A 27,533-nucleotide genomic window follows, 5' to 3' on the forward strand; every position below is an offset into this window, starting at 1 on the left:
GGTTGCACAGGAGGCTGAGGGCTGTGCAGGGCACTGGGGTTATACATGGGGCACGGTCCAGCCATGGGTCAGCCCCACTCTGGGTGCTGCACTGCGAGTGAGCTGCCCACATCCCCAGCCGTGCTGGAACCTCGGTCCCACTGTGCTCAGGGGCAGCGCTCCCACGGCCCAGGCAGATGCTTTGAGAAGGGAACAAACCTTTGGCAAGCGCCCCGAGTCGCAGCCCTGGGGCTGTTGGTTTTGGACGGCCGCAGCCTTTATGTAACACTGCACCCGCTCTGTGCGCCCCGGCTGCGCCCGCTTCCCACCCTGAGCACGCAGCGCCACAGCCTCAGCTCAGAGCTTTATTGAGGTTTTTGCACAAAGAACACCAAACTGATGGCACCGGCGGTAGCATCACCACCGCCCATCGCAGGGCCGGCACGACGCTCAGCTGTTCTCGAAGCAGCCACGCTGATGCCACTGCTGGTCCCGCACACGGCGCACCGACTGCATCAGGGGCTGGTTGGCATCCCACTCGTTCCAGTGCCGATACTCGCCCTTCTCAAAGACGTGCTGGCGGCCCCGGTACCCCGGGTACTCATAGCCCACCCACCTGCGCATGGAGGCAGCGCTCAGTGGGGCCGTGGGGACAAAGTGCTGTCCCCAGGACAGGAGAGCTGCCCCGTCCCACTGCTGCCACCCTTACGTTCCGTTCAGGGCCCGGACGCTGGCCACGCGGTCCTGGAAGCCGTGGGCCCACAGGCTGGGCACGTCGTCATCCACGATCTCCATCTTGCGCCCGGTGTAGCCAGCATTCTCAAAGAGGTGGATCTTGTGGTCAGGGCTGTCCTAAGAGGGACATGGGTTAGGGATAACCCCACAACCCCCTCCAGCCCTCTGTGCCCCCCCACTGCCACTACTCACGATCTGGAGGGGGCGGAGGGACATGAGGCTGTCGCTGTTGTGGCTGTTGGACCAGGAGTCCCAGCGCGGGTAGTCACCCTTCTCCAGCACGAACTGCTCCCCAGCATAGGCCTGCCGCTCAAAGCCCAGCCACCTGCAGGGCAGCACGTCACCACCACTCCTCACAGGGGGACATGGCCCAGGGAAGGTGTACCCCAGTCCCACCCCCCAACTTACGGGCCGGACTCCACCTGGATGGAGCCCACCTTCTCCAGAGCTTTCTCGACCACGTTGGGGAGCTCCTCGCTCAACTCACACCTGCGGCCCTGGAAGTTCTCCAGTTCATAGATGGTGATCTGGGGGTGCAGAAACAGCACCAGCTGCCGTGGGTGGGTGCGCATCCTGTGCCAGCACAGAGCTGAGCTGAGCACTCAGTCTCGGAGCCCGCCAGACCCACATGGATGTTAGCATCACATCCCCATGCCAGGGACAGTGCTCCTCTAATGGTAGATCTACGGCAGTGCTGGCTCCCACCAGTCCCACCACATCCCAGGCATGGTCCAGCCCTGGGTAAGAGCTCATATTTCGGTATTTTCACCTCAAATCCCACTGCCTCACACGGGCTGGTGTGCAGCACCAGGCAGATCCCTATCCTGGGGAGGGTCCCAGCTGCAAGCCCCCAGTCTGGGTCACGGAGTGGCAAAGAATAGAGGTGACACCTACAGCCCTCAGACCAAACCCACAAACAGCAGTTCATCACCGCCCGAGCAAAGAGCCGCAGCAGTGCTCCATCTCCTGGAGCTGCACGCATTGCAGCCCAAGAGGAAAAATCACAGGGAGGTGACAAACACACCGGGACATGGCTGCAGCTGCAGGTGGCCACGCATTGCTGGTGCTCTGATGGCACCGGCGCACCCAGGGGTGACATTGCCACCACGTAGCATCGGGTGTTGGTGACACCACGGTGACCAAGCACACGCACAGGCAGCGTGTCACCACCATCCCCGCATACCTTATAATTGCCACCGCGCTCACCAGCGCCCTCCCCAGTCACCATCTGCTCGGGGGGACTCTGCTGCTCGGTCATCGTGCCTGGAAAACCCAAATCGCGGCCGTTAACGCAGCATCGGCTTCAGGTGAGGCACCTGACCCTCCCCACTGCTACAGGGTTAATAGGAGCGGGATCCAAGCAAGCCCCACGCGTGCCATTACGGTTAATTGCGGTCAATCACACCCCGCAGCACCGCTCCTCGCCCCAGCCCGGCTGCACCGCGCACCTCTCTTGTTGTGTCCTGCGGCGATGCCCAGCTGCGGCCGCGCTATTTATGGGCTGCGTCTGCCCAGGGCAGCACTTTGCTCGGACGCTGATGCAGCAGCCGCGTCCGCTTGATTCCATCCGTGAGATTTCATCTCAATAGGGCGGGCGCGCGGCGCTGCATGGGAGCAGCGTTGGGATTTCTCCCGGCCGCCCCTTAAAAATGTGCCGCAGATTAACGTCGAAATCAGCGTCAGCACGTTCACGGAGCTTCTTGCCAGGACCTCTGGAAAACTCTCCCATCAGCAGCAAAGGGCAGGGCTCAGGCTGAGAGCACAAGCAAACACCGTGCAGAGCATTGCAGCCGTTTGGAGCTGCTCATGGTATGGAGGCAATGGTGAAGGCACGCAGATCCCCAAACCCATATTACAGCCTTGCTCCTGCCCCCAAAGCCACGTCCTCCCTCAAAGTCCAACTTTTCCCCCCTCTTTAATTCATGAGGATGAAGAAAAAGCAACAACTGCTGACTTGCTCCTGATCAAAGAGGCCAAATCAATGAGAAAAACCACTTGCTCCTCCTTCCCAACACTTGGGCTTAGTTGGGGCAGAGTGGGACACACGCCATCGTTCCCTCCCAAGGCACAGACTGGGTCACCCCCAATGGGACCGGGATGGGGTATGGGACGCTGCCCTGGGATCGCACCACAGCCCAACTGACTAATTAGGTTCCTCTAATTAACAAAGAGCTGATGAACGCACCGCTTTAAGGGTACGTTCCCACCTCACCTGAACAGCAAACACAGCATGTGGCAAGAGAAGTGTGAAGAATTCAACAAGCGTTATTTGGAATGAAAATAAACGTGTATATAAAGTGTATTACAGTCTGTTCTATCATTTATCACATAGTAACATATTAATAGATCTTTTATTACAGTGAGAACCTGCAGAGAAGGAAGTAGGTATATTCAATTCTTATACAATACAAAGAAATAGAGCAGAAAAGACACTTTCCCATTCAACAACATTCTAAAGATGCTTTTTAATTAGACATGTAAGCATTAAACATTTCTCAGTAGTAGGTTGAACTACTAAACACAGTAAGTTTCAGTGCATTGTCCAAGCAGATGTGGAAATGCATACACATTCGTTCCCCAAACACGGAGCCAACACTGTGGGCAAAAAATCTCTGCCTTCCTCTGTTAGACCATGGAACAGCCAGTTCTCCAACGAGTGGTAACGCAACACCGTCAGCCTGCCGAGTCCTAGAATTAAGCCTGCCTAAGTATTCTGGTAAGCAGGGGGAATTTACCTGATTTCTAGATCCTTTTTAAAGTGGGACAGAGCTGGTGAACGCTGCCTGAAAAATTCCAACAGATGTGTGCGCAAAGCTGACCTCAGATTTGCCTTTTCTACCACCATCTAATGAGAAGGGAAGAAAACGTGCAATTGGTTTAGAATTGGCTACGGGCAGCTCTTCTGGTTGACTCCACTTGAGCAGACATCCATGGCTCAGGGCTGGAAGGTCAGGTGGCGAGTTGGGAGTTGGAAGAGGCTTAAAATGGAACGGGGGCAAGAGATCTGGTGTGCAATGGGGCACAGCAGCAAGGAAAGGTTTTAATTAGAGAGCCACGCTGATCAAGTACGAGGAGCTGCTACTGAAAGCAGATCTGGGCGAGACGTGCAGACGGGACCTGCATCCTGACGTGCTGCTGTCGTTTCCGATGAGCAGGGCGGGCTCCTCCGGGAGGAGCACTGGCACACGGGTTTGGCAGCGACGGGCTCGGCAGACAGCAGCGTGGGCAGATGCACTGCTGTGGGAGCTCCGCCGGAATCGGAGCCTTCTGAGAAGCCGGATCATAAAGGAGAAAAGGAGAAAAAGTTCAGTGCTGGTGCTGCATCTGCAGGAGCGAAGGACGCCCGCCCGCGGGGCCGGCACAACGGACAGCTCCTTCGGGGCCGCCTTCCTATGGGTTTGCTGAAAAGAGCACTTAATGGGGGAGAGAATCAAGTGTGCCCTAAATGGACATCTTGCCTGATATGCCAGAATCTGTATTCAAAACACGAATGCATTGGAGATACCAGCGATATCCGTAACACCCATGTTAAGCCTGAGGCGATCTGCACGGCTATTGGAACCTCAGCCTTAGCAAAAGAAGGAAAAGTAAATCATCTGAGACCAGAGATCACGTTTAGGCTATCCCACACAATCAGCATAAAAATAAAACTTAAAACTGGTATTTACAGATTAACGAATAAAAACATGAAGTGGGACTATCCAAACTGCTATTAAAGTGACATTCAACAGTTAACTGGAACCCTGATATGAGTAGAACATCCTCCCTCTTGTCTTCCTTTTTTTTTTGTTATAAAAAAACAGTATTTACATTCTTTTTATATATATATATATATATATATATATATATATGTATGTATGTATATATATCTTTTTAAAGAGAACTGGTTGACGTTATTGCTTGATTTTTTTTTTTTTAGGAAAGACATTCCAATGAAGCAATTATCCCACATGCTGACAAAACACTGAATGCACCACTTCAAGAGTGACCCAAAATTAACAATTTGTTCGTCTAAAAAAAAAAAAATAAATGATATTCATCTGCTGGATCAGCAGAGCACACGGAAGTATAAGCCAATCAAAAATACATTGTACAAAAAAAATCATCAAGTTTCCTTTTTCAGTATGGCAGTAAACATCATTTGTTCTTCCACTCTCACATTCCACAAACTTCGTTCTCAATAGGAGCCGAGTATATTTTTTTTTCAGCGAAAAAAAAAAAAAAAGATAAATTTGATTAAAATTCTGATGTTCATAAACAAACACAAAGCCCAGCCTCACACCCGACACATCTACCATAAGTCGTACATTTCAGGTGCTGAACACACAGGTAGGAACGAAGTCTTTGTTCAACAGTGAGGGGACTTCTCCAGTGCACAGCACTCCTACATCAAACATTACAATCTTTTGAGACTTTCTGAAAGTTAGCGCTATGAACCGCTGGTTCTTCTTCCAGGTAGCTCTAAAGTGACCATCCTCCCATATCCAAGAAGATACAGCTTTGTATTTGACTATGAATATTAAGCAGCTTTCTCCACAAAACAGGAAGGCACCATGCACATAGCAGTTGAGGCAGGAAGCAAACAGCAGCAACATGACGTGAATTTTAAGTTCAGATGAGTTAAGGCTTCTGTTAAACTTCTTTATCTTCTTCTAGCTAGAATCACTATCTGAAAAGGAAAAAAAAAAAGAAAATGAATGACATGGTCAAGAAATACCGCAGAATATAGGTTGGAAAAGACCACTAAGATCATCTGGTCCAACCATAAAAGCAGTGAAAAACTTTTTAGCATCTGCAGTAGCAAAGACCCACAAATGTCTGTTTAATGGTGCAGTTTCATCTTGGTCTTGTCCTATTCAACACACTAAACATCCAAGAGCTGCCCAGAATGCTGCTGAAAATCAGCATGCTCATACTGTGTACAAGTCTCACTTCATAGAATCATAATCACGGAATGATAAAGGTTGGAAAAGACCTCTAAGGTCATCTAGCCCAGTGGCTGCGTTGCTGCTGCTCAATAGAAGCACTAGGGAATGGCAGCACAAATGGGCTGAGTGGTGTCAAACCAAAACTGACTGCAGAGAATGAGTGTAAATGAATCACAAAAACTGCTCTTCCTCAGCACAGATTCACTTTACTATAAATGTGTGTCCAGGAATGCAGTCTGCTTTAATATTTACACGTACATAGCTGCTATACTGACACGTTAAGGAAATATTTTCCATGTCTCTCTTGTCTTTGCATGCTTTCATTTAGCAAAGCCCCACTTTCAGCATCAGAAGATACCTTTATCAAACCTGATTCTCATAATGGCTCTGTCTCTTCTTTGATTTCAGCTCCTTAAGCCACTGAGGAGACTTTTCTTCTGACCTAGGATATAAAAATACACTCTTTAATAATGAACATTCATCAACGAAACAAACCAAAAAAAGAATTATACAATTTTCTCTGGAGCCTCAGGAGCATCTTTTTGACTCTTGTGGAAGTCTCTCACCTTTCCTCCTTCTCTACACTGGAGGGCAGTATTCTGCTACCGGGAGTTCCAAGCTGTGGTTTAGGGGATTTGAACGGCTGAGCAGAACTTGGCTCACCAGGACTCTCAGATTCGTGTCTTTTCCGCAGCTGGGCCTAAAAAGTGAAAATAAAGAACAGGGGTCCTTTTTAACACAGCAGTAAGACTGTTCAATGCAAAACATATCACACATTTATAAAAACAAATGATCTGACACATTCTGCCTTTACTCGCCTTGAGAACAGAGTGGTCCATTCCTGGAAATATGGGAAGCCTCTGAGCTTGCACAAAAGACAACCTCCCAGAACGCTGTGTCTTTTCTTCCTCATCAGAATCCTCTTGTTGCATAGGTTTCTTCTCTTCTAATCAATTGTTTAAAAGAAAATATACGTGTTCAGCAAGCTTTCCACCTCTAAGTCATTCTAGAACTCTGTTTCTGTTCAAAAATGTATTAAGAATAATAGTAATATACCACTGTAATGAGTTCAGTGCTCCAATGGAGATCAAAGCAACAAATACCCTAAATGCTCAGCAATAGAAAGATTTCTTGCTGGCTGATGAAAGGGAAAAAAAAGGTACTCTTAAGTTAATAAATGTCACTTTATGGAGACCTGAGAGTGGCCCTTCAGTATCTAAAGGGGCTGTAAGAAAGAAGGGGATGGACTCTTTAGTAGGATCTGCTGTGACAGGACAAGGGGAAATGGTTTCAGACTCAAAGAGGGGAGATTTGAGAAGGATATAAGGAAGTTTTGACACTGAGGGCAGTGAGGCACTGCACAGGGTGCCCAGAGAGGTGTTGGAGCCCCATCCCTGCAAACAGCCACGCTCAGGGGACGGGGCTGTGAGCACTGCTGGAGCTGCAGGTGTCCCTGTGCACTGCAGGCAGTGGGAGCAGATGGCCTTTGGGGGTCCCTTCTGACTCAAAACAGCTCCACAGCCCCTTAACTCACTATTTTCTTCACCAACAAGCTTGTCTTATGCCAGCTGCCAGAACTAACGGAGATGGAAGCTCTCCTTCACTTCAGTCAGGGAGCTCAAGGCAGCAGAGCTCCCTCCAGGCTCCAAGGAACAGAGGGGAAGGCTCAATTCAGAGGACAGCTCAGAGCTGGCAGGAAGAAGCTGCTGCTAGACTTCAGTGCAACTCCAGGTGCATTCCAACATTCAGAAACTCCTGCCCTTGCAACCAAATTGATTACACCTCGTTATTTCAGATAGCTGAGGGATACCTGTGGAATCTTTAAACATCCACGTACTACCCGATTCTTCCGTCAAAGAAAATCTGTTTTCATACTCCAGCCCTCTGCTTCTTCTCAGCGAGTGGGAAAGAGGAGCCCGATGGCGTCTCTTCTTGCTGAGCTGTACACGGTTTTTCAGTGCACTGGAGTCCAGAATAGTGGTTTGCTATAAAAAGAAACAAACCCCTTATTTTCAGTCTGGTTGAAAAGAAAAGTCACCCCCTGCATAATGGCTCCCCACCCTATTTGCACCAAACCACACAGTTTAACTAAATGATATATATTTGCCTGATTATTATTCTTGTTACATAAAGCTATATTAAAGAGAATTAATGATGAGGATATGCTGCATTGTGGCTAACTGGGTGCAATGCTGGGCCTTTGATCTCTCTTGGCTGTGGACAGCTGATCTACATGAATTAGTTTCACTAAATGAATTAATAAACGGGATTTGGGTTCCTGAAGTGTTTTATGAATGCAGGCCTTGCTAGCTAGTAACAGCTGATGGCCAAGAGGGAGACTGGGATCTAAAAAGGACAACTAGACTAAGTCCTGGCATAGCTGAGGGCTGTAATTTAATGTGATGACAGGTTGTCATCCATAGAAATTCCATGCCAGCTCACCAGCAACAAGCAGACCACAAGTGAAGCAGCATGGCACTGAAAAAAAGCATTACCTCCTAGATGCATAAGAAAGTTATTAATAAACCTCTTTAGCTATAGCCTTTGCCCTTAACCTTTTCCAAATGAGAAGTTAGCTGGAAAAATTCATTATGATAAAGAAAAGGCAGAAGAAGACTGAGGGCAAAGCCTGCAGAAGGGAATGCTTTGTGGTGACTGGTGCTGGTAGCAGTACAGCTAATATGAAGGAGAATTTGTCTTCTCTTCATGATAACTTACATCAATGAATGAGAAGTCAGTGGTCTTTCCATCAGGATAGGCATCTCCTGGAGGAGGTAACTCAGTCCCATCAGTAGAGTCTATGTCAGTGCTCGAACGGTCCAGACTTGTGCTCCTTTGGTCTTTGGAGAAGTCACAGCGGTCAGCCAGGGAGGTGGGCTCTGTTTGAGAGGACAGGGATGATGGCTGGCTGTTTGGTGGTTGCTTCCTCGTGGAAATGACATCATTTTCTGATGAAGGAGATTCAGGCACAAAGCTGTGGATGAAGAAAATGAAATCTATGAGACTTCAGGGTGAACAAATACATGCAAGGATATTCTGGATCACACATTAACAGTCACGAGGTAACCTAACACACCGGAATCTAAACACACTTTTTTTGAACAATAGACCTCAGTGTGTGAGATGGACCAAGGCCATGGAAATCCTGGAAGGAAAGCACTCAGGAGCCCATTGCTGAACAACCACCACCACCAACCACTGGGACGTGAGATAATTTCCAGCCTGGCACAGGGAATGCTGCACAGAGCGTTCCAGTTCGTGGGCGGTGAATGCTGCTTCCCTCCTCCAGCAGTAGGCCCTGAGATAATTAAGGAATGGTACTAATGAGCTCCAGAGGAAGGCTTGGTCTCACATTCTTTACCTCAAATGGTATTTGCTATCCGCAGCTTTAGTGGATCTAAATATCCACTGAAATACAGAATAATGTAGAGAAAAAGAGATGGCAATCCAAAGGTGTAACACCTCTCATGGAAACGTATGAGAGCTGTGTTGAAGGATCCTCCCTGATCTCACACCTCCACAAAGCCTCTCCCCTTCCACAGCCCAGCACTTCAGCTGGTGCAACTCAGTGCAGAGCTCACCCTGAAAATCTATGGAAGAATGCAAAGAGAAACACAGCTCCTCTCACTGAACCTGCACTGCTTGGTGGTTTCTAACTCATCACCTCTCCAATGGGTTCTCCTTGCACAGCTCCATCACACACTGCAGCACAGAGAGGAGAAACAGCACCATCAGTTCTGCACAGTGGGCTCCTCCAGCTGAATAGCAAATTAGGGGGAAAATTTCCTGCAGAACAATGGTCAAATACTGTAATGTAAAATATGCTTTCAGCTCTCATTATGGAGAGGTATTACGTATCTTTTTCTACTGCTTGATTAAGATTTCACATTTTATGAATATACCCAGATATATTGCATTGAGTACATTAGCAACACTTGCAAATACTCACTCTATGAAAATCTATCTTTCGCATGCAATCTAAAAAGCCATTTCCCATAAAAGTTAATTGTTTTTCCTTATGAAGCCTGTTTCAATCTGTAACCGAGGATTTTCTATGACATCAATTTAGAAATGCTCACTCAATTGCTTGAGAAAATAGCACTATCTTGTAGATACGTTAATCAGGAACCCAATTCCTGCCTCTAAGTCCAACCACGTCCCTCCATTCCAAAAAGCTTTTTGCAGTGAGCCCAGAGCAGCCCCAGTGCCTGCTCCACAGTGACTCAGCCCTGGGTGACAGTGATCCTTCCTCCCCCTCCAAGCAGCTCATTGAGCAGCAGGACCATGTATATCCTGTTGCCATGTAGTCATGGTTTATTTTGAAATTCCCTTCCTCTCTCAGAGAAAATGAGTTCATATGCAGATGCATCAATGAAATGTTCCTAAGGGGGATAAAATAATCCCCTTCATGGCTCTAGTACTGGAAAATGCCAGAAGGTGGAAGCTTCAAGCAGAGCTGTAGGCATCGTTACACTGTAATTAAAAACTAAACATTTGCTGCAGAGGAAACAAAATTCCAGGATGTGAGGATTGAGAGTTCAATACTTTAATAAACCAGACATTTTATCTGCTGCTTTTCTAATCCTTCAAGTGTGAAATAGCTGTCTCTTCAGGAGCCCAGAGAAGCACCTTGGTTAAGAAACTGATTTCCAAAAACACCTACAAGGTACTAAAATCACAGTTCATTTTACAGAGCTGGATGTTGGCACGTCGCTCTGTCAGCTGAAAGCTCCCCTTGACTTCATAAGCGATAATATTTATATATATATATATTTATAACTCAGAGTTCTCAAGTGTAAAATACACGAAGTAGAATTGATATGAATATCTGCTGTAAGAGTTCAACGATACAGCATTAAAAAAGAGCAGGGAAAACGCTATTTCCACACTACCTTGAGCAGAGAAGACATTGGCTCAAGCAGGGCAGATCACAGAATCACAGAATGGCTGGGTTGGAAGGGGCCTTAAAGATCAGAGTCATGGAATCACAGCATGGTTGAGTTGGAAGGAACCTCTGAGCTCCCCAATCCCTGCCATAGGCTGGTTGCCCCCACCAAATCTCAAAACTGCTAGCATAGACTGCCTAACCATGGTCAGACCACATCCTTGCCTACCTGATGGGAAAAAAGTGGACAACTACAGCAGAACCTCTGCCCACCCCCAGCTCTACCCATTCGACCCACATATCGCAGTAGATAATCACTCTCTAAACATGCAAATATACATTTCTAATTGCAATTACAGAAACAAATGCAATGCAAAACTACACTACCTACCTTAGTTAAAGCCACTTCATGCATTTAATCAAGGAAATATACTTTTCCCATATCTTCTATCATTTTAGCTCTACTAAATACCATTCTGCTTGTGTTTCACACACCAGCAGACTTGTTAGATCTATTCCAGTCAAAGCTGGTTTTTGTCATTGCCTATAAAAGTGGTGATACTGCTTTTTCCCTGGGGGGGCTGGAACTTAAATTCCAAACCTCACTGCTGCTGGCGAATACTCGAGAAATATTTCTTCACCTATAGACTAAAGAAACCTCACACCCACTGCAACAAGAGCATGCAACTTTAGAAATCCATACGTGTGCATGAGGACACGCACACTTGAGTGCTTGCAGCAAAAACCAGAAGGATGGGTGCTTCTCATGAAGCAGCTCAGGCAGAACGTGTGCTCAGGACAGAGGGGATGATGCTCACCTGTCCCCGCTGCACCGCTGCTCGCTCCAGGTGCCATACTGGCTGTCGGGCTCCTGCACCAACGTGTCTGTGTCCTTGGCTTCAGGGGGCTGTCTTGTGAAGCATTGCTTCAGCTGGTCCTGCAACAGAGCAAATGAAACCCACCATCATTCCTTTATCCCAGGGCTGAATGGCTTCGGTTTTATTTCCCGCTGTGGTTTTGAATCGATCGATTCAACTTAAACGTGGAAAAAGGCTGTGAGCTCCAAACCACAGCTCTCTACAACACGAGCACCAATTTCCTGGCCAAACAACCCATTCTAAAGGTAGAAACCAGCTAGTTTGTTTTAGCAACTCTTATCTCACCCATGCAACAACAGGAGTTCTACACAGAGCCCCCCAAGCGCACAGGGGAAACGTCAGCTCCACTGATGTTTAAAGCTTGCTAGCTTTAAAAAGCACTTTCATTCACTTCCTTTGGAAGACCTTCAAAATAAAAATCATCAATAAATAACTAAGCAGAAGGCCAGACACTAGAAAGCCCTTGGCAAATGGATGGGTGTTACTGGAAAGTTTAAATACAGCACACAAAGTAGGGCAGATTGCAGTGTTGGTGGGTTGCTTTTCCTTCACTGCCTTCTACTTTGACCTTTCATACCTCAAGGAATTATTTGATGAAGGCAGGAAATCCATGAAATAAAAAGGGAATCAGTGCATCCGAGGATCATTCCCTTTTGGGGACAGAAGTGGGCCAGCTGCTGCTGCTGGCACCTTCAATTTGCAGCAGACCAATGTTCCTTTGCAGCAGAACATAGCACTGCTGTACCCTTTGCTTTGCAGCTGCATGGAGATGAGCACTGAAGGTAGAGTTACCCAAACACAGTGCACCCATTGCCCTGCATGGACACAAACACAAAAAGCTGTGTGGTTTCTTGTGCCATTACTTCTGTGAATCTGAAGAATGCTGCTCTGAGACTGATGATTCAGGATAGCTAAGCAACACAGACAGTAGCTACTCAAGAAGTTCTACAATGCTTGCATCTTTGGGAGCAAATGCCTGCATCTTTTTTTTCCTTATTCCCCCAAGTGTACCATCAGCAATTGCCATTTTCTAGTCCTGTCGCAGCTATTTGCTGCTGACAAAGTGGTCTATTTTAACACCAAGTGAAATAAGGCAATAAAAGGCTCAGCTATTTGTTCCAATATTAAAAAGCACCTTTGCCAGACAATTCTCAGCCTGCAAAACTCAAGGTGCCCATTTGGGGAGTTACACAAAACAGGTTCCTTGCTTCCCATCTTTCAGATGTCCCCACATCTCACAGCTCACTGGGTTAATCCTTAACCTCCATTTCTCCATGTGCCCATGGATGGACAGATGTAAGCTGAACTCCTTCACTTTTCCATCCATCCCCACTTTAGCCTGCAGCAAGGTGCTTCCCCTGGCAGTCGGTTGTATGGCAGAAGAAATTGCCTTGTTGCTCTTAGAAACCACACAGCATTGCCTCTCTCTTGGCATGTGCACATGGTTGGGTTCCTACAAACTCTCCTCACAGGCTCTGTGCTGGGGCAGAACCAACACTCCTCTAGCAGACACGAGCCCTCAGGGCACACATTGCCCACTGTTTATAAAAAACACTGTGTTATCACTAAAATGGTGGTTGTAAGGAGAAAACATGCACAACCCAGATAATAGCACCATCCCAGCAGCAGCAGCAGGAAAGACATTCAGACACAACCGTGCTGCTCAACTGAAGGTTCTCTGAGAGCTCGACATGTGTATTGGTTCATGGCTGAAATGCTTTTAGACAGGAGTGATTCCAAATTAGATCATACAGATACATTTGCTTCTGCTGGCACTACCACTTCCCTTGGAACAGCTTAGCACTCCTGACAAAGAGCATGAATGGAAACAGCACCGAAAGCTTTAAAACACAACAGCATAGGGAACATAACGGAGCAGTTCTGGATGTACAGGTGATGTTCTTTGGGTCTGCCACCAGCCCAGTCCATCACACAGCTCGCAGTGCCCTGTGCCATTCACTCACACAAACACAGCAGAACAAACAGCCCAGCAGAGCAGACCTGTGCTGGACAGGGTTGGTTTGTTTTTCATGTGAGATAATTATTAACGTGATGAAGTTGTGCAAGTGGCCCATTCTTTCTTTGTTTTATCCCTCGGAACAGAACAAGCTCAAAAGGTCGAAGCGTGCACAGAGCCAGACACTAAAAGGTCCTCAAGAAACAGAGCATCATCCATAAAAAGAGGCATTTCAAAAGGAAAAGGCAATAAGAAAAAGGGCTCCGGTCTCTTCTTCACATACAGCATAAACCCAAGTGAAGAATTTCCTTACTTGAATTTCTTCACTTACTGTCACAGAAAGCACACACAGAAGGTGTCCCCAATCAAACACCACTCTCCATCCAGTACTCAAATGCAGTAATTCCCCATGATTTGATCAATTTAATCATTCCAACAACAGTAGCCATGATAAACACAACGTAATTTTCGGATGGAACAGAACAGCAGAGTTGGACACTGACTCACAATTCGCTCTTCTTCATCTAAAAGCAGGCGTTATGATTAAAGCTCTTTCAGGACTCTCTTGGAATTAAGCTGCTTTGGCAATAATCCAGGATTGATTATTCCTGCAATTTCCAGTTCCTGAAAATGATGTGCACACAATATTGCTCCTGCCAGTGCAAAAATTTACCATAACTGAGAATGAATGTGAATATTTACGTGAAAAACTCTTCTGTGCTGCTGTGAAATAAAGACTTGGCACACGAGGAGCACCAGTTGACAGAGATCTCACGAGGTAGAATCTGCACAGACAGCTTCAAAAATAATCTTTGTTTGCTAAAGAGACTGAGACATCAGACAGCCAAAATGACACCCTGCAGCTTGACGTGCAGAAAGGAGAAGCTAAAATCTACTGGCAGAATGAATCTGAATAGGTAACTGCACAAAGGAATGGAGTTTTGACCATCCACTCTACTAGCACAAAACTCACTGAAAAGTTTTGCCAGCCTCTTGAAAGGTTTTTTGTGTGTATATTTATACATACATACACACACTGATAAAATTAAAATGCATTAAAAGAAAACAAAATAAAGCACTGTTTGCCTTAGAAACTATGCAACATTGGATAGGATAGGACTGGGGGGATGGGATGGGGCCCTGGGCAGCGTGAGCTGGTGGTTGGCACCCAAGCCAAAGCAGGAGGCTGGGACTGGGTGATCTCTAAGCTCCCCTGCAACTTAAGCCATTCTACAATTCTGCAACCTGGATACTTTCACTTCCTAAGCTCCGGAGCAGCAGTGCAGGCAGAGGGATGCCACGGCTACTTACTATCCGGCGGATGAGTGCTGCCCACAGGGAGAAGGTCATGGCTGGGACCAGGCTCGGTGCCGTGGGGCAATGGGTCCCATGGAGCAGCACCCGCTGTGCCGCCCCACCCGGCCCTGTGGCCATAGATAGCAGTTCCAGGAACTGCAGCTTTCACTCCAAGAAGTTGAAGGAGCTCCAACTCCACCCGCATGCACGGATACGCAGGGCTGCCCTCCTCAGCCCCAGACACTGCTGAGCAATGTAAAATCCTCAAAGAAACACTGGAATATCGACAGAAGGAATGGGATGAATCCATCTCAGAGTCTTTGCATCCCTGCACAGGGCAGTCCCAGCTTTCCACGGCTCCATCCAGAGCTTTGCAAGGAACCCTGTGACCATGCGCAATGATTTCTAGCCACAGCTTTTGCATGACTGCAATCCATCCACTCCTTCCACTGAGGATTCCAAAGGCGGTTTGGAGTTTGTCATGCTCTGTACCCTGAAAACAGAGCTGCTGGGACTCACTGTGAACTCACCACGCATCCACCACGTGGTCCCTGCACAAGGCTCCAGCGCTGCAAGGGACGAGCCAGAGCACACTGATTTGATGCTGTTATGGTAGGAAGTGAATCTATTTGCTTTTTCTTTGACAAGCTGCATGCTTGAAATCAACACCTCCCACTTGGAATGCTGTACCTCACAGCTCTGCTGCACAGTTAAGGCTTTTCCAAGCAAGACGCAATTTTAAACCTCAAACAAACAATCCTGGGAAAGAGGGCTCCCCAGTTTGAAGTCTAGGATTTAAGATGCACACAGAGCAGTGGGATTTCCTGCCAACAAATGAATATCTGGAAATGGTGCACCGCTCGTTTAAACAAAAATTCCATACAGTCTAGAAGCTGCTTGCATCATCTCCTTGCAACAAGCCTAAGGAACATCAGAGAGCTGAGCTGAAGTGATTATTACTGTCAAAACAAGTCGGGAACAACAGAGGCACTCAGCTCAGCACCCATGGCTGTGGTTGCATGGCCCTCATTTGCACTGCCAGCCACATTCATGGCCCATTAAACCAAAGAGAAGTTATTAAGAATGAAAAAGCATGAGCTGTCTCCTCGTGCTGGCCCTCGTATCTTCGTTAATTAAACAGAACAGCTCTCCTCCCCCTAGCCCCAAGCTACACAAACACTCCTTTCTGAAAGCCCACTTGCTACAACTTCCTTCTCACTGCCACAATAGCTGTCTGCACATTGAACGATAAATGGACAGGACACAAAGTATTTTTGAGAACGATTTGTTGGGTTTCCAGGGAATACTGGGGCCAAATAGGTTTGTAGCAAAACAGTAGAGCTCAGAATAAGAATGCCAGCATGCATTTGGTTCTTTTGCTGAAGGATACTCAGGGCACAGGACCTGGGGTAAAACCAAAGTGTTTGGTGCAGATGAATGCTCTCCAGAAGCCAAAAGAAACAAATTGCCATACTTTTACAGCAGCATAAAGGCATACCTGAGGAACTGAGGGTATTAACCACAGGTTTTATATGACGGCACATCAAAGATGTAACCCCCAGGCTTCTGAAGTGTTCAACTTTTATGACCTCCAGCAAGGAAATAACCAACTACATCAAGTCCTTTCCAATGCTGACAGTTCTCTCAGTGCCCAAGAGCCTCCTGTACAGCCCAGAAGGATGGTGGTGATTTATCCACAAGCCCCTTCCCAGATACAAAGCTTGCAGGAGCGACCACCAAAGATATGACATATTACTAAATAAGGAGCCTACTTGCCAGCTTGCCCTCATTTAAGAGCTTAGAATCACAGAATGGTTTGAGTTGGAGGGGACCTCAAACATCACCCAGTTCCAATCCCACTGCAGTGGCACATTGGAGAGCACAACAGCACCAACTCCCCACTTACACAAGGGCTGAGTGACCTTAAGTTGGAGCACAGGAACTGCTCATAAGCTGAGCTAAATGCATGCACAAAGCTAAGCATGTGCCAAAAGAATGGCAGCTCCGCTGCTGCCTTCAGCAAGTTTGCTGGAAAGGTGACCCCACGCCCCAGGGCTCCCTGCTCTGCAGAGCAAGAAGCACAGTTGCCCTCTGCAGGTTCTCCATCCCCATTTTGCAGTCCCATCCATTTCACTTGTTTAAACAAGTTTCGCGTTCGGGTGGTTCTAACAAATCCAATGTATCCACTTCAATACAAATGTCACCATGCTAACAGTGTAACAATGGTTACCAAATATTTTCCTCCTGGTTCTTTTGTGCTCACCTGACAATATCCCAGTGCAGCCAAAAAGGAGATTAGCAGAAAGCTGGGCCAAAAAAGCAGCAGAGCTGATAAAAGCAATGCTGGAAACGGCCCCATTGCCTGATGCCACACCTGCCCCAGGAATGTGGCTTTGCCTTGGATCGCTGATGAACAGCCCTCCCTGAGCCCATGTCACAGAATGGCTGAAGTCGGAGGGGAGCTCAGGGATCCCCCAGCCCTGCCGTGTGCTGGCTGCCCCCAGCTCAGGCTGCCCAGGGCCCATCCATGGCCTCGGGCACCTCCAGGGATGGGGCAGCACAGCTCTGGGCAGCACTGCCAGGGCCTCACTGCCCTCCCGTTGGGGCTTCTCACGTCTGTGCACCTTACAGCGAGTAAACAGAAACTGGAGCCCTCCCCATTCACCTGGGTCTCTCAGCTTCTATCCCATGACAAAGTAGCAACGGTGCTAAGAAAAAACAGCAGTGGATAACCACTGCTCACCACCGACTGCAGGGCACTCAGCTCTTTTCAAGTGCAACTTCAGGCACTGCAAACACAGAAAGGCACGCAGAGTCACGCCGACCCGTGACACCAACACTGCCAAACCCCTGGCAAAGATTTCCATCCGTGCTCCAGCCAGCTGGGCACAGACATCTTCACCTGTCACCGCTCCGGATCATTCCTAACCCAAAAGCAGACCAAAAAACACCACACAAAGCTGCAATTGCACGCGGGCCGTCCACCCCCACAGCCTCCCACGGTGCAGGGCTTACAAGGTCGGGCGGCTCCGCGCTGCTCTGCCTCTTCCTCAGCGAGGAGAAGCGCTGCTGGCTGCGCACCGAGAAGCGCCGGAAGGACTCCCGGCTGCGGGAGGCGAAGTGCCTGAAGGAGGAGGTCCGCTTCAGGGGGGCTCGGGGGCCGGCAGCCCGCTCGTGGGCCACCGCCGCCGTCACCAGGTTGAGCGCTTCCTGCAGGGACCGACGCACCGTGCCCATCCACTGGGTCATGTGAGTTTGGGCCACGGTCAGCTTGTCTCCCAGGTAATCCATTTTTATGTGGTTTTTTTTCTTTTTTTTTTCCCCAGATGGATATTCAGGAATATAATTCTGCGTGGCAGCCCCGATCGGATTCTGCAAGAAGGATTCTGCTTGTACAATATTTCCTGTGCACGTAAATAGCACTAGGCTAGCGCTGCCGGCGTGCTCCTGTGTTTAAATGGAGACGTGAGGCTGGAAACGGACATTTGTCAAGTAGGAAAAAATAAAATAAAAGGTTTTCCTACTTACAATCACGTTTGCTCAAAATAACGCTTCATTCAGCCATGTTAGAGAGAGAAATGAAGGTCTCAGTCCTGGAAATCCAGTCTTACTTTCTCATTCCGGAGCTGGATAAGCATCTCCTTTCGGAAGCCAACTTTGCACGCTGCAGCCAGTATCAGAAGGGCAGCATCCTCCCGGCAGGGCAGCACTTCAGCACAGCACGGAGCGTCCCTTCGCTTTGATCCATGCGGCCGCCGGGCTGCTCCCCATTCCATGGGCTCTGGGCACGGTGTCAGCAGCTCCCACCGCCCGCTGCCCACGGTGCCATGGCCGCAGCCAGCCCCACTGACAGACCCGAGGCCGTGCGTGCACGAGAGCTGCGGGGCAGCGTGCTGACCGGCGCGGAGCTCTGCACTCCCCAGGCTCAGCGCTCCGGAGCACCGCTGGCTGCTGCCAGCTCTTGGCCGCCCGCCCGGCTCCTGCGAGCTGCTCCCGAGCAGGGCGGCCTGCCTGGAACAATGCGCGGGGTGACACAGCCGCAGCAACGGGAAGGAGCTGGGCTGGGCCCTGTGCAGGCAGCGTTGCCATGGCGACGCGGAACAGCATCTCTCTGCCTGAAGCCAGGCGGGCACGGAGGGGCTGGGGGCCAGGCCAAGCTCCCGCAAGGCGTGGGTAGGGATGGGGATGCGCAGCCCCTTCCTTACGCCATTCACCGAGCAACACTGAGATCCAAATAGCGCCTGTCAACGATTAACCCGGGCTCAGCCATTCCCACGTGTCACCCGGGCACGGTGACACCACGACCTGCAGCGTGCCGGCCGTGGAGATTTGCCTGGCCCAGAGGTGCTGGGGGGCAATACTTTGGCCAGAGCTGCTCGCTGTGATCAGGGCTTCTTTTTGTTTCGATGCATTGCATCATTCTCCCCTCTCCCATAACCCTTTGTGGGGTAGCAGATTTAACAGAATGAATAATTTCTAAGCAATATGGCATGAAATGGTGCCAGTTTAGGGTTTTACTGTATCAGGAGTGCTGCCTGGAACCATGCCTATGAGCTTGGAGGAAATGGAGTTTCTTCCCTTTAAAGAGCTGAACTCTCAGCCTGGAACTCCTCACGGAGCACACCATACCCCGTTTCTTACCCCAGAACACCTTACATTTGTTTTGAACATTCTCAAATTAGCAGTCAAATAGAAACCCTCCGTGCTGCAAAGGAATCCAGCCAACAGAAAAACCCGTTCTTCCTTACATAGCCCTTCCTCTGAAGAGCTACCGAGCTGGTTTTGCACAGAAATGGAAGGAGATCTCCCCGATCAGGTGACCTTAAGAGCAGGGCTCTTCTTATGTCTTTCAAGTAACAGAAAAAAGATATTTAACAAATTATTCTGTCTCTGTTAAGCGATGGAGATCCTGCATCCCACCCACAGCACAGGCTCCTGAGCTCAGCACCCAAGCTGGCCGAGGCCAACAGATGGGGCTGAGCTCAGCTGCCCCTGGACCACCCAGAAAAATAAGCAAGGTATGGAAGAAGGGAATTTTGGAGGAGCACTGCCTCACTGATATGCACCTCCATATCAATGCCGTGGAAGCAGCATCCTAAAAACACACTACAATAGGCCCAGCAAAGACTGGAACACTTACTCCACTTATTATTTTTCCCCATTAAAAGCTTCATAGGCTGACCTCTACACCGTGTTTTATGGGAGTTCCCATGCTAACGATGGGGTCTGCCAAGGTCACCTTCCCTGGAGGTGTTTAAGGAAATGGTGGATATAGAATTTTGGGACATGGTTAGTAAGCAATATTGGCAGTAGGTGGATGTTTGGACTGGGTGATTTTAGAGCTATTTTCCAACCTTCATGATTCTATGATACCCCTTGGGTTCGTAAGACACCACAGAATAGAGTTTGAATAATTTGCTTATTTTTGCCCCCAAATTCTCTATTTTGCCAACCAGCACAATTCACATAGATGCCTTACACTGCTCTACTTGCTGCAACAGCCACCAGCAGCCTCTGGTCGAGAAGAAAAAAATAAGTATTGATTGAAAGGAGTATTTTAGCATGAGAACTTTGGACAGTGTCTATTAGCAGTGAAAACTCTTGCGTAAGCTGAAACAACAGGTACTTTGTTAATATTTACATTGAATATAATCACAGAATGCTTTGAGTTGGAAAGAACCCCCCAAAGGCCATCTGGTCCCACTGCCTGCAATGCAAAGGGACACTCACAGCTCCATCAGGTGCTCAAAGCTTGACCCAATATTTAGTTTCCTGCCTTAGATTTGTTTCAATCTGAAACAGCATAATTTAAGTTCACGTGCAGTTTTAATTTATGCTTATTCGGAATGATTGTTAATGACAAAGGCATCAGAACCTGATGTTAGAGACACTTCCCTCGTACACACATCCAACTACAAGGAGATAAATCGGATTCTCAGCCCATTCTTTCCAACCTTTGGCTATTTAAAAGCCCCCAGAGTTCACAGCTGTGCAGGATGAGGGGGGAGAGCGGCAGCGAAACCTATTGCTTCCAATACCTTCCAGTCTTTAGTCCTTAAACAGTGCCATCCAGCCTCCAGCCCTGAGCTCCAATCTGCATTCCCCTCCTGCGACCACCGCCCTTCCTCGTGCACTTCAGGACTTCGGCCCATTGTTTCAAGTCCCAGCTGCTCAGGGAAAGCACCTGACTGTTTCTGTAGAGCACAGGCAACACTCAACGACTTCAGAACAAAAGAAAGCAGAGCGCTATCAGCTGGGCAAGACAAAGCTCTGTACCTTCTGCTCTCCTTTAAGAGAAGCCATACTGAAGTAGGTACTTAAACAGCAATCTATACGTGGAACAATTTAATGAATTGCAGTCAGATGATAATAAGGATGCATTAGGCCAATAATAACATTCTCTGTACCACTGTTAGGTTTAAATATGATTTTCAGTAACAACTGTAATGCTAGCAGTGCCAAACGTTTCTGAGGACATCAATCCTTTCTGTCCCCCACGAAGCAAGGCGCAGCTAAACATCCTGACCATGCACTGCTGTTGGACCTTGAATTGTTTCAGCATGAAACAAAGCTATCAATGCTAAAGCTTAGGGAATGTGCTAAAAATACATGATGATGTTTGAAGGCTCATGTCCACAATCATTCAGCACTTCCCTTCTATCTCAGCTGAGGAGGAAAGGCTGAAAAACAAAGCAGAAACAGGAAACTCCTACAGCACAGCTCTTCTGGAAAGTACTGACAACATTTTCTTTACATTTACCTATGTCAGAAGGTTCAAGCCAAGCAAAACATGGATAAATAATGGTGGTTGGGTTGGTTCTCCCTCCCCCATTTGTAGCAATAAAAAAAACCTACTGTTACGAAAGGTTTTTGTTGCCCCATCTCTGAAGGTGCCCAAGGCCATGGATGTGCACTGGGCAGCCGGAGCTGGTGGGGAGCAGCCAGCCCTCAGCAGGGGTTGGGTGATCTTTGAGCCTCCCTCCAACCTCAGCCATTCTGTGATTGTTAATAAATATTACTTACAGCTCCAGCATGCACTGAACACTGCACACCAGTTAGATCCACAGTTGGCCACTTTTACATGCAAACGAGAATTGGCCTTACAAAACCAAGAGACGCCCAAAGCATCTTCCTTCTTTGCCTGGCAGAAGCTTTCACTGCTGTCTGACTAGAGAAATTTGGCATAATTTTTTCTTTCTCGTGGAAGATGAGAACCTACTAGAGCTACGGAGGGTATAAATCTGACTTAGGGAATTCAGAAAACACTCAAAGGGAAAGCACTCCTGTGCTTTGGGTTGCAGGGCTCTGTCCAACAGGATTGGGTTCCCTGCCCAGGTGGGGCCCTCTACGAACACAATGGAGATGAAGGCACCGTTTCCCCACCAGGCCCAGGGCTCTGCAATTCCTTCTGCTTCTCAGCCACATCTGCTGCACTCCTGCTCAGCACTGCTGCACTGCAAACCGAATGCCGTTGGACACCCACTCACATCTGACACCTGCAACCTCCAACTCGGCGACCAGGACTTGCCAGGTATGCAGCGAGCAAATAACCCACACTGCCTCTGTCACGCAGCCCCAGCCATGAATCACCAAACCAAATACTACATTTTCCTGACCCGCGTTCGTGTTTAAGATTAACCTGAAGTTAATTTTTAAGAGAACCCTCGCACTGCAGCACGCGATCCTCGTGCAACTCGAGGAAAGTCCCCCCACAAAGGGCTACTTTCACCGTGCTCAAGCTGCTCTCTCCTAAATGCCATTTCCTTTCAGTACAGTAAACACGCGCTGTATTAACAAGTTGCAACTGCTGAAAGAACAGAAACAATAGTGGGAACTTGGCCGTTGCCCAGCGGTAGCGGCGTGGACAACAGCATGGGAACGCAGGAATTGAGTCAAACCAACTTTACAGCAACGTGTTGGCAGTGAGGTTACCCCATTACCCTTGGGATGTACATCCAGCTGTGGCACAGCCCCCCGTCAGCAGCCTGTCCCACTGCTCCCAGCCCAGCGTGGCTCAGCCCTCCCAGACGTGAACCAAGAGAGCGTTACTTCCTCAAAGCATTTCATGGTAAATTGAACTTAATCCCTTTGCTATCATAGCAGACGGACGAGGATGCTGTGCGTTTCCCCAGTGTGGGATGGGATGCAGCTGCAGTGACACACAGTGGCAGAGAGCTCCAGCACACCGGGGAAGCAGCAAGCTGCTCTGCAAGGGCAAAGCAGCTGAGACCTTGTCAAAACAATCTTTGGATCTTGATTTCTAGCTTCAATAACCCAAATGGCTTGCAAATTTGTAATTACTATTCAATGACTAGCAATAATCCCAGCAGGGTTTTAGCAGTCTCTAGAACTAGAGCTGAAAAATTGTCCTGAGTTAGAAATAGAGGAACAAGGTATGCTGAGCAGGAAGAAACACAGCGTTCTTCTAACCCACATTTTGACCACACAGCTAGGATATTTTTAAAGCTCATCATCCTGCAGGTTAATCAAACATCATCTTCACTAACTGAAGTGTCTGAATCAGTACCCAAAGTAGGAAAGAAGGGGACAGACTCTTGAGTGGATAGGACAAGGGAAAACGGTTTCAAACTCAAAGGGAGGAGATTTGAGAGGATATAAGGAAGAAGTTTTGTCCCTGAGGGCAGTGAGGCACTGCACAGGGTGCCCAGAGAGGTGGTGCTGCCCCATCCCTGCACACAGCCACGCTCAGGGGACCGGGCTGTGAGCACTGATGGAGCTGTGGGTGTCCCTGTGCACAGCAGGCAGTGGGAGCAGATGGCCTTTGGAGGTCCTTTCCAACTCCAACCATTCTATGAGTCTGTGATTCTATGAATGTACCGTAAGCTTATTTGATATCACCCCTTCCCATTACACAAGAAAATGAGGTAAAAGGAACACTGGTGCCCCACAGGCGGAATAAAAGTGAACTTCTTGTTTTACAGTGGAGCCATGGCCATCCTTGCAGCATCTCTGTATTTTATCAAGTTTTCAGCACCTTCCACCACTCCCCTGCCCCAGACGTCTTTTCCTGCCTCGTTGAAATTAACAAAATACACATTGCATGAGATGCTGGGATGTAACTATCTCTTCCTACATGGGGTATCCAGAAGAAGCCAACCCCTCTCTTTCCACAGCAGCATGGTGCTCTCCAGCACCTGCTCCCAGCTTTGCCAGCTCTGTCCATCCAGAATGACCGATGTTCACACAGCTCTCCACCGAGCCCCCTGATTTTGGCTGCTTATTGCCTCAGACACCCCAGCAGCAGCACAACTGGAGGCTCCAGAGCCCTGTGCAGGGCTGAGCCAGGCTCCCACTGAGCACCCAGCAGAGCTGCTGCTCAGAACAGGAACCCATCTCTTCTGGAGCCCATCCAGAGTTTTCCTCTCTTTCCAGCTCTGCCCCCACTGCAAGGAGCTTGCCCTCTGTTTGCAAAGCTGGCTTAGATTACCTGGTTTTAATGCACCTGATTAATTGTTTATCAATGTGCTCCTACAGCTACATTAAAAAGAGATTGCATCACGATGTTGCAACATTCTGCAAAAAAACCTGGGGTGGAGCAAGAATTGCTGATAACTGAGGTGGTTATGGACAGGAACAGAAGCACCTGAGAGCACTCCACTAGCAGCACTGGCCATCAGACCACTGAGCAGCACTGCAGGGGCTTCCTGGGCAAGTCAGATCCAAAGATATCTTGTATCAGCTGCAGCAAAACTCCTCACCAGCTGTAAAAAGGAGGATGAATACACCATGTACCCTGGAAAACACTCAACTATGATCAATATAGCTCGGGTCACCGAATGACTGGCATATGAATACATGATTACAATAAACAGCCAATTAAAGATGATGAACAGATCGGTGCTAGGAAGAAGGTATATGACAGAACAGAGAAGGAAATGACGATGTGGTGAATACTGAGATCTATGACTCAGCCTCTGCACTTCAGCTGCTGAGGTACAGACCATGGCAGTGTGCTGTGAGGAAGTCCTGCTCCTCCCCTGCTCCAAGAGGCATCGCTTCATCTGACCAAACCAGACTCTTACATCACCAGCCAGGAGCCTCTGCATTCCTGAACTGCCATTCCAAAGATTCATGAAGCCTGATGTAGCCATCTGTGAGGCTCCATCAACACTCTTAGCTTTTCTCCCCCTTTATTTACTTTCACCTAGCGGGTACAGTTGAAGGAATAAGTTCTCAGAAGCTTCTGTTACTCCATCTGCTGCCATCAAGAAACTCAACGTTCGCTCCTCCCCAGGATCTTGGCTTCTCAGCACCCTGCTTCGATGTTATGCATCACATAAAGGGGACACAAACCTAAAGGGAAGAGCTGCAATATCTCAGACTGCTGCAGCAAGCCTCAGCAATGGTGTAAATGGTCCAGGTTTGATAAGCCTGCTTTTCTCCTCGTTATCACAGCTCTCATTGAATTAATAAACCAAACACTGTTACCCAACAAGGCATTCTGCCCCCAGCACAGATGCTTCTCAGAAACTGAGCACCGTGCTGACGTCTTGGTGACCACTGACCGCTTCCCATGCGCTCAGGCTGACCACAGACATTTTGTCACAAAAAAAACCCACCACCAAGATGTTATTTAGAAACCTTTCCTACACGTCACAACAGTAAATGCCCTATTTAAAGGCTAGGAGAGGCAACAGCATGTAATCAGCCAGTGGTTGGCACTGAGAGAGTCCAATGATGTCCAACACAACAGTGCAAGAAAGCAACATACATGGCAGAAGAGATGTATAACTCCCAGCAGTGGCTTTAAAAGTGCATTTTCATGATAATGTTTTTTAATTAAGAGTTGTATTCTTCTCCAGGTCTACCTAATGAATATCTTAGCTGCCCAAGATGGATTAAATAATGCAGAGCTTGACAACTAACCCTGACATCTCTGGTTACTCCTGAAAGAGAAAGAACTGATAATTATCTCCTTAGCAGCCTTCAGACACAACGCCAACACACGCACAAAAATAAAGTGACTGCTGTGCTCTTCCCTTAAAACTTCTTAATATTTATATAAATAAGTTTATATAATTCTATGAATATCACACTTATTCTCCAACAGTCTCTTGCAACAGTGTGAGAGGCTATACAGTAACGCTTGTGGAATATTTCCAGGTCTCTAAAAGACCGTATACACAGCAAACCTGCTCTGAAATGTCCAAAGAGTTCCATGTTTTACAATATTACAGTTTCCCAAGGACTTTACAGCAGAGAATCTCATCTCACTGCCAACCAGAGCACATACACAGGAAGGCTTGTAAAAAATTAAAGAAATTAAAGCATGACATTGGACCTAGTGTCCATTCATGAAGGCTTACAGAAATTAATCTTATCCCTTCAAATGTGGCTCTATGTGACAAATAGAAGCCTCTGTGCAGCTGGCAGGGAAAGCAGCACACTTAAAGGAGCTTGTCATTGAAGAGGGGCCTCAGAGCTGTTTAAAGAGGAAGTGCACGCTGAGAAGGAGAAACCTACCAAAACACTCACGTTAGAAATGGTGGAAACACACAATTCCAATGCTGTTAGTGCTGGCTGTTTCGCTCACACAGCTGGCAGCAGCCCTGGCTGCAGCAGGAGAAGGGAAGTTTTGGGAAGCAGAGCCCAAGGGTTGCTCCTGAGCAAGCAGGGAAGGATGCGAGCGTGCAGTGTGCAGAACTCTTAGATATAAACAAGAAATTTCAGCCAAAGGGTTTCCAGAGGCACCTCTAAGCAGTCCACAGTCTCGTCACTGTAAGCTGGCATTAAAGACAAAAGAACCTGTTGCATCAAATACATCCCAAGATCAGAGAGAGCACGAAGGGACTTGCAAAGCAACATCACCCCTGCCTACAAACCGCCCTGTGACTGCTGAGAACAGCTCAAACCCTTCAGCGCGACGGCGGCGAAGGAGACACTTACCCACAAATACTGCAAGAACTTCAACAAACGCGGGCAGTAGTAATACTCCATTCTTCTAGAGTGCAAAGCTAACGCCGAACCATCCTCCTTCGGGCCGGGCTGCCCGCGCTCCCCTCCTCCAGCAGCAGCCAGGAGCACACCCACACACTTAAAGGCAGCGTGCCGAACGAGCGATGCTATCTGCACCCACATCGCCAGCTGAGCTCTGCGCCTTTAACAGATGCTGGGGCTACTTATGGGCAGCGCTGAGCTCCCATGTGACTTCCCCACTTGTGATTGAGCATCTCGCCGCTCCGAGTTCACCCGTCTCGTTAATCCGTGGTCTAGATTGAGAGCTGACCTTATTTGTTCTCTCGCGTACAAGAAGAAAAAAAAAAGTACACACGTGAAAGAAAAGCTGCTTTTAATATAAAAACGCCTCCCGTGGACAAGAAGAAATAGACACAACAAGTGTCCTTTTTTTTTTTTAAAATATGTATATAGGACTGGAGTGCTCCCAAGAAAGCAATATGACCAAAAAAGGAAAAAAGCCTGGAGAAGTGAGGCTGCCATCCAGCACCCGTCATCCCTAGGGCTGCTGGAATAGGAAGCTGGGGTGGTGAGGGCCTGGTGGGGAGCACCACTGCAGGCACAGCACCGCAAGCTGCTTCTGCTTTGTCTGAGCCATGCCTGGAGCTTTTAATTCCAGACTGACTCAGTTTTTAGGCTAGCAGAACAATATGCACACGACTGGTTTCTAGCTTCCATCTGGAGAGGAGGGAAGCTGTAATATCAGAGGCTTTACACCATCAGAAGACAAGAGAGCTTGCTTTTTGCTGGGCACAGCGGAGCTGCTGTGGGCAGACTGGGGAGCACTGGGGAGCTGGGATGGGTCCCACTACCCTTCATCCCACTACCCTTCATCCGTGCATGTTTATAAAATATTTACCTTCTCTAGCAGTTAGTTTTAAAAGTCAGCTCATGATTTT

General features: G+C 48.1%; 2 protein-coding genes across 6 annotated transcripts in view; both read right to left on the reverse strand.

Moving 5' to 3' along the window:
* Positions 1–347: 347 nt before the first annotated feature.
* Positions 348–2,494, reverse strand: CRYBB3 (crystallin beta B3). Its single transcript, XM_090152473.1, has 6 exons — positions 2,163–2,494; positions 1,898–1,977; positions 1,123–1,241; positions 907–1,039; positions 689–831; positions 348–595 (listed from the first exon to the last, which is right to left on the reverse strand). Exons 2-6 carry the CDS (start codon positions 1,970–1,972, stop codon positions 430–432), a joined length of 636 nt encoding a protein of 211 aa, XP_090008599.1. The 5' UTR covers positions 1,973–1,977; positions 2,163–2,494; the 3' UTR covers positions 348–429.
* Positions 2,495–3,046: 552 nt separating this feature from the next.
* KIAA1671 (KIAA1671 ortholog) overlaps positions 3,047–27,533 on the reverse strand; it is a 47,098-nt gene continuing 22,611 nt past the window's right edge. For 2 of the 5 annotated variants that reach the window (XM_031592416.2, XM_090152470.1), the window contains 7 exons: positions 11,346–11,464; positions 8,361–8,616; positions 7,453–7,627; positions 6,461–6,588; positions 6,209–6,342; positions 6,001–6,084; positions 3,047–5,383 (listed from right to left, as the gene is read on the reverse strand). In XM_031592416.2, the coding sequence (XP_031448276.2) occupies positions 6,006–6,084; positions 6,209–6,342; positions 6,461–6,588; positions 7,453–7,627; positions 8,361–8,616; positions 11,346–11,464 (891 nt within the window). In that variant the 3' untranslated portion in view covers positions 3,047–5,383; positions 6,001–6,005. Of the gene's footprint in view, positions 5,384–6,000; positions 6,085–6,208; positions 6,343–6,460; positions 6,589–7,452; positions 7,628–8,360; positions 8,617–11,345; positions 11,465–14,673; positions 14,825–17,673; positions 18,000–26,565; positions 26,888–27,533 lie in introns of those variants that run through there. The other 3 variants (XM_031592420.2, XM_031592419.2, XM_090152471.1) reach the window with 3 other exon arrangements.

The sequence above is a fragment of the Phasianus colchicus genome, chromosome 18, assembly GCF_987193195.1.
Source record: "Phasianus colchicus chromosome 18, bPhaCol1.hap1.1, whole genome shotgun sequence".
Classification (NCBI taxonomy): Eukaryota; Metazoa; Chordata; class Aves; order Galliformes; family Phasianidae; genus Phasianus; species Phasianus colchicus.

Excerpts from the sequence above, each read along its gene's own strand:
- CRYBB3 (XM_090152473.1), bottom strand. The coding sequence starts at position 1,972 with ATGACCGAGCAGCAGAGTCCCCCCGAGCAGATGGTGACTGGGGAGGGC. Across the intron at positions 1,040-1,122 it reads ATCCAGGTGGAGTCCGGCCC|GTGGCTGGGCTTTGAGCGGC; the intron begins GTAAGTTGGGGG and ends GCTGCCCTGCAG. Across the intron at positions 832-906 it reads CCCTCCGCCCCCTCCAGATC|GACAGCCCTGACCACAAGAT; the intron begins GTGAGTAGTGGC and ends TGTCCCTCTTAG.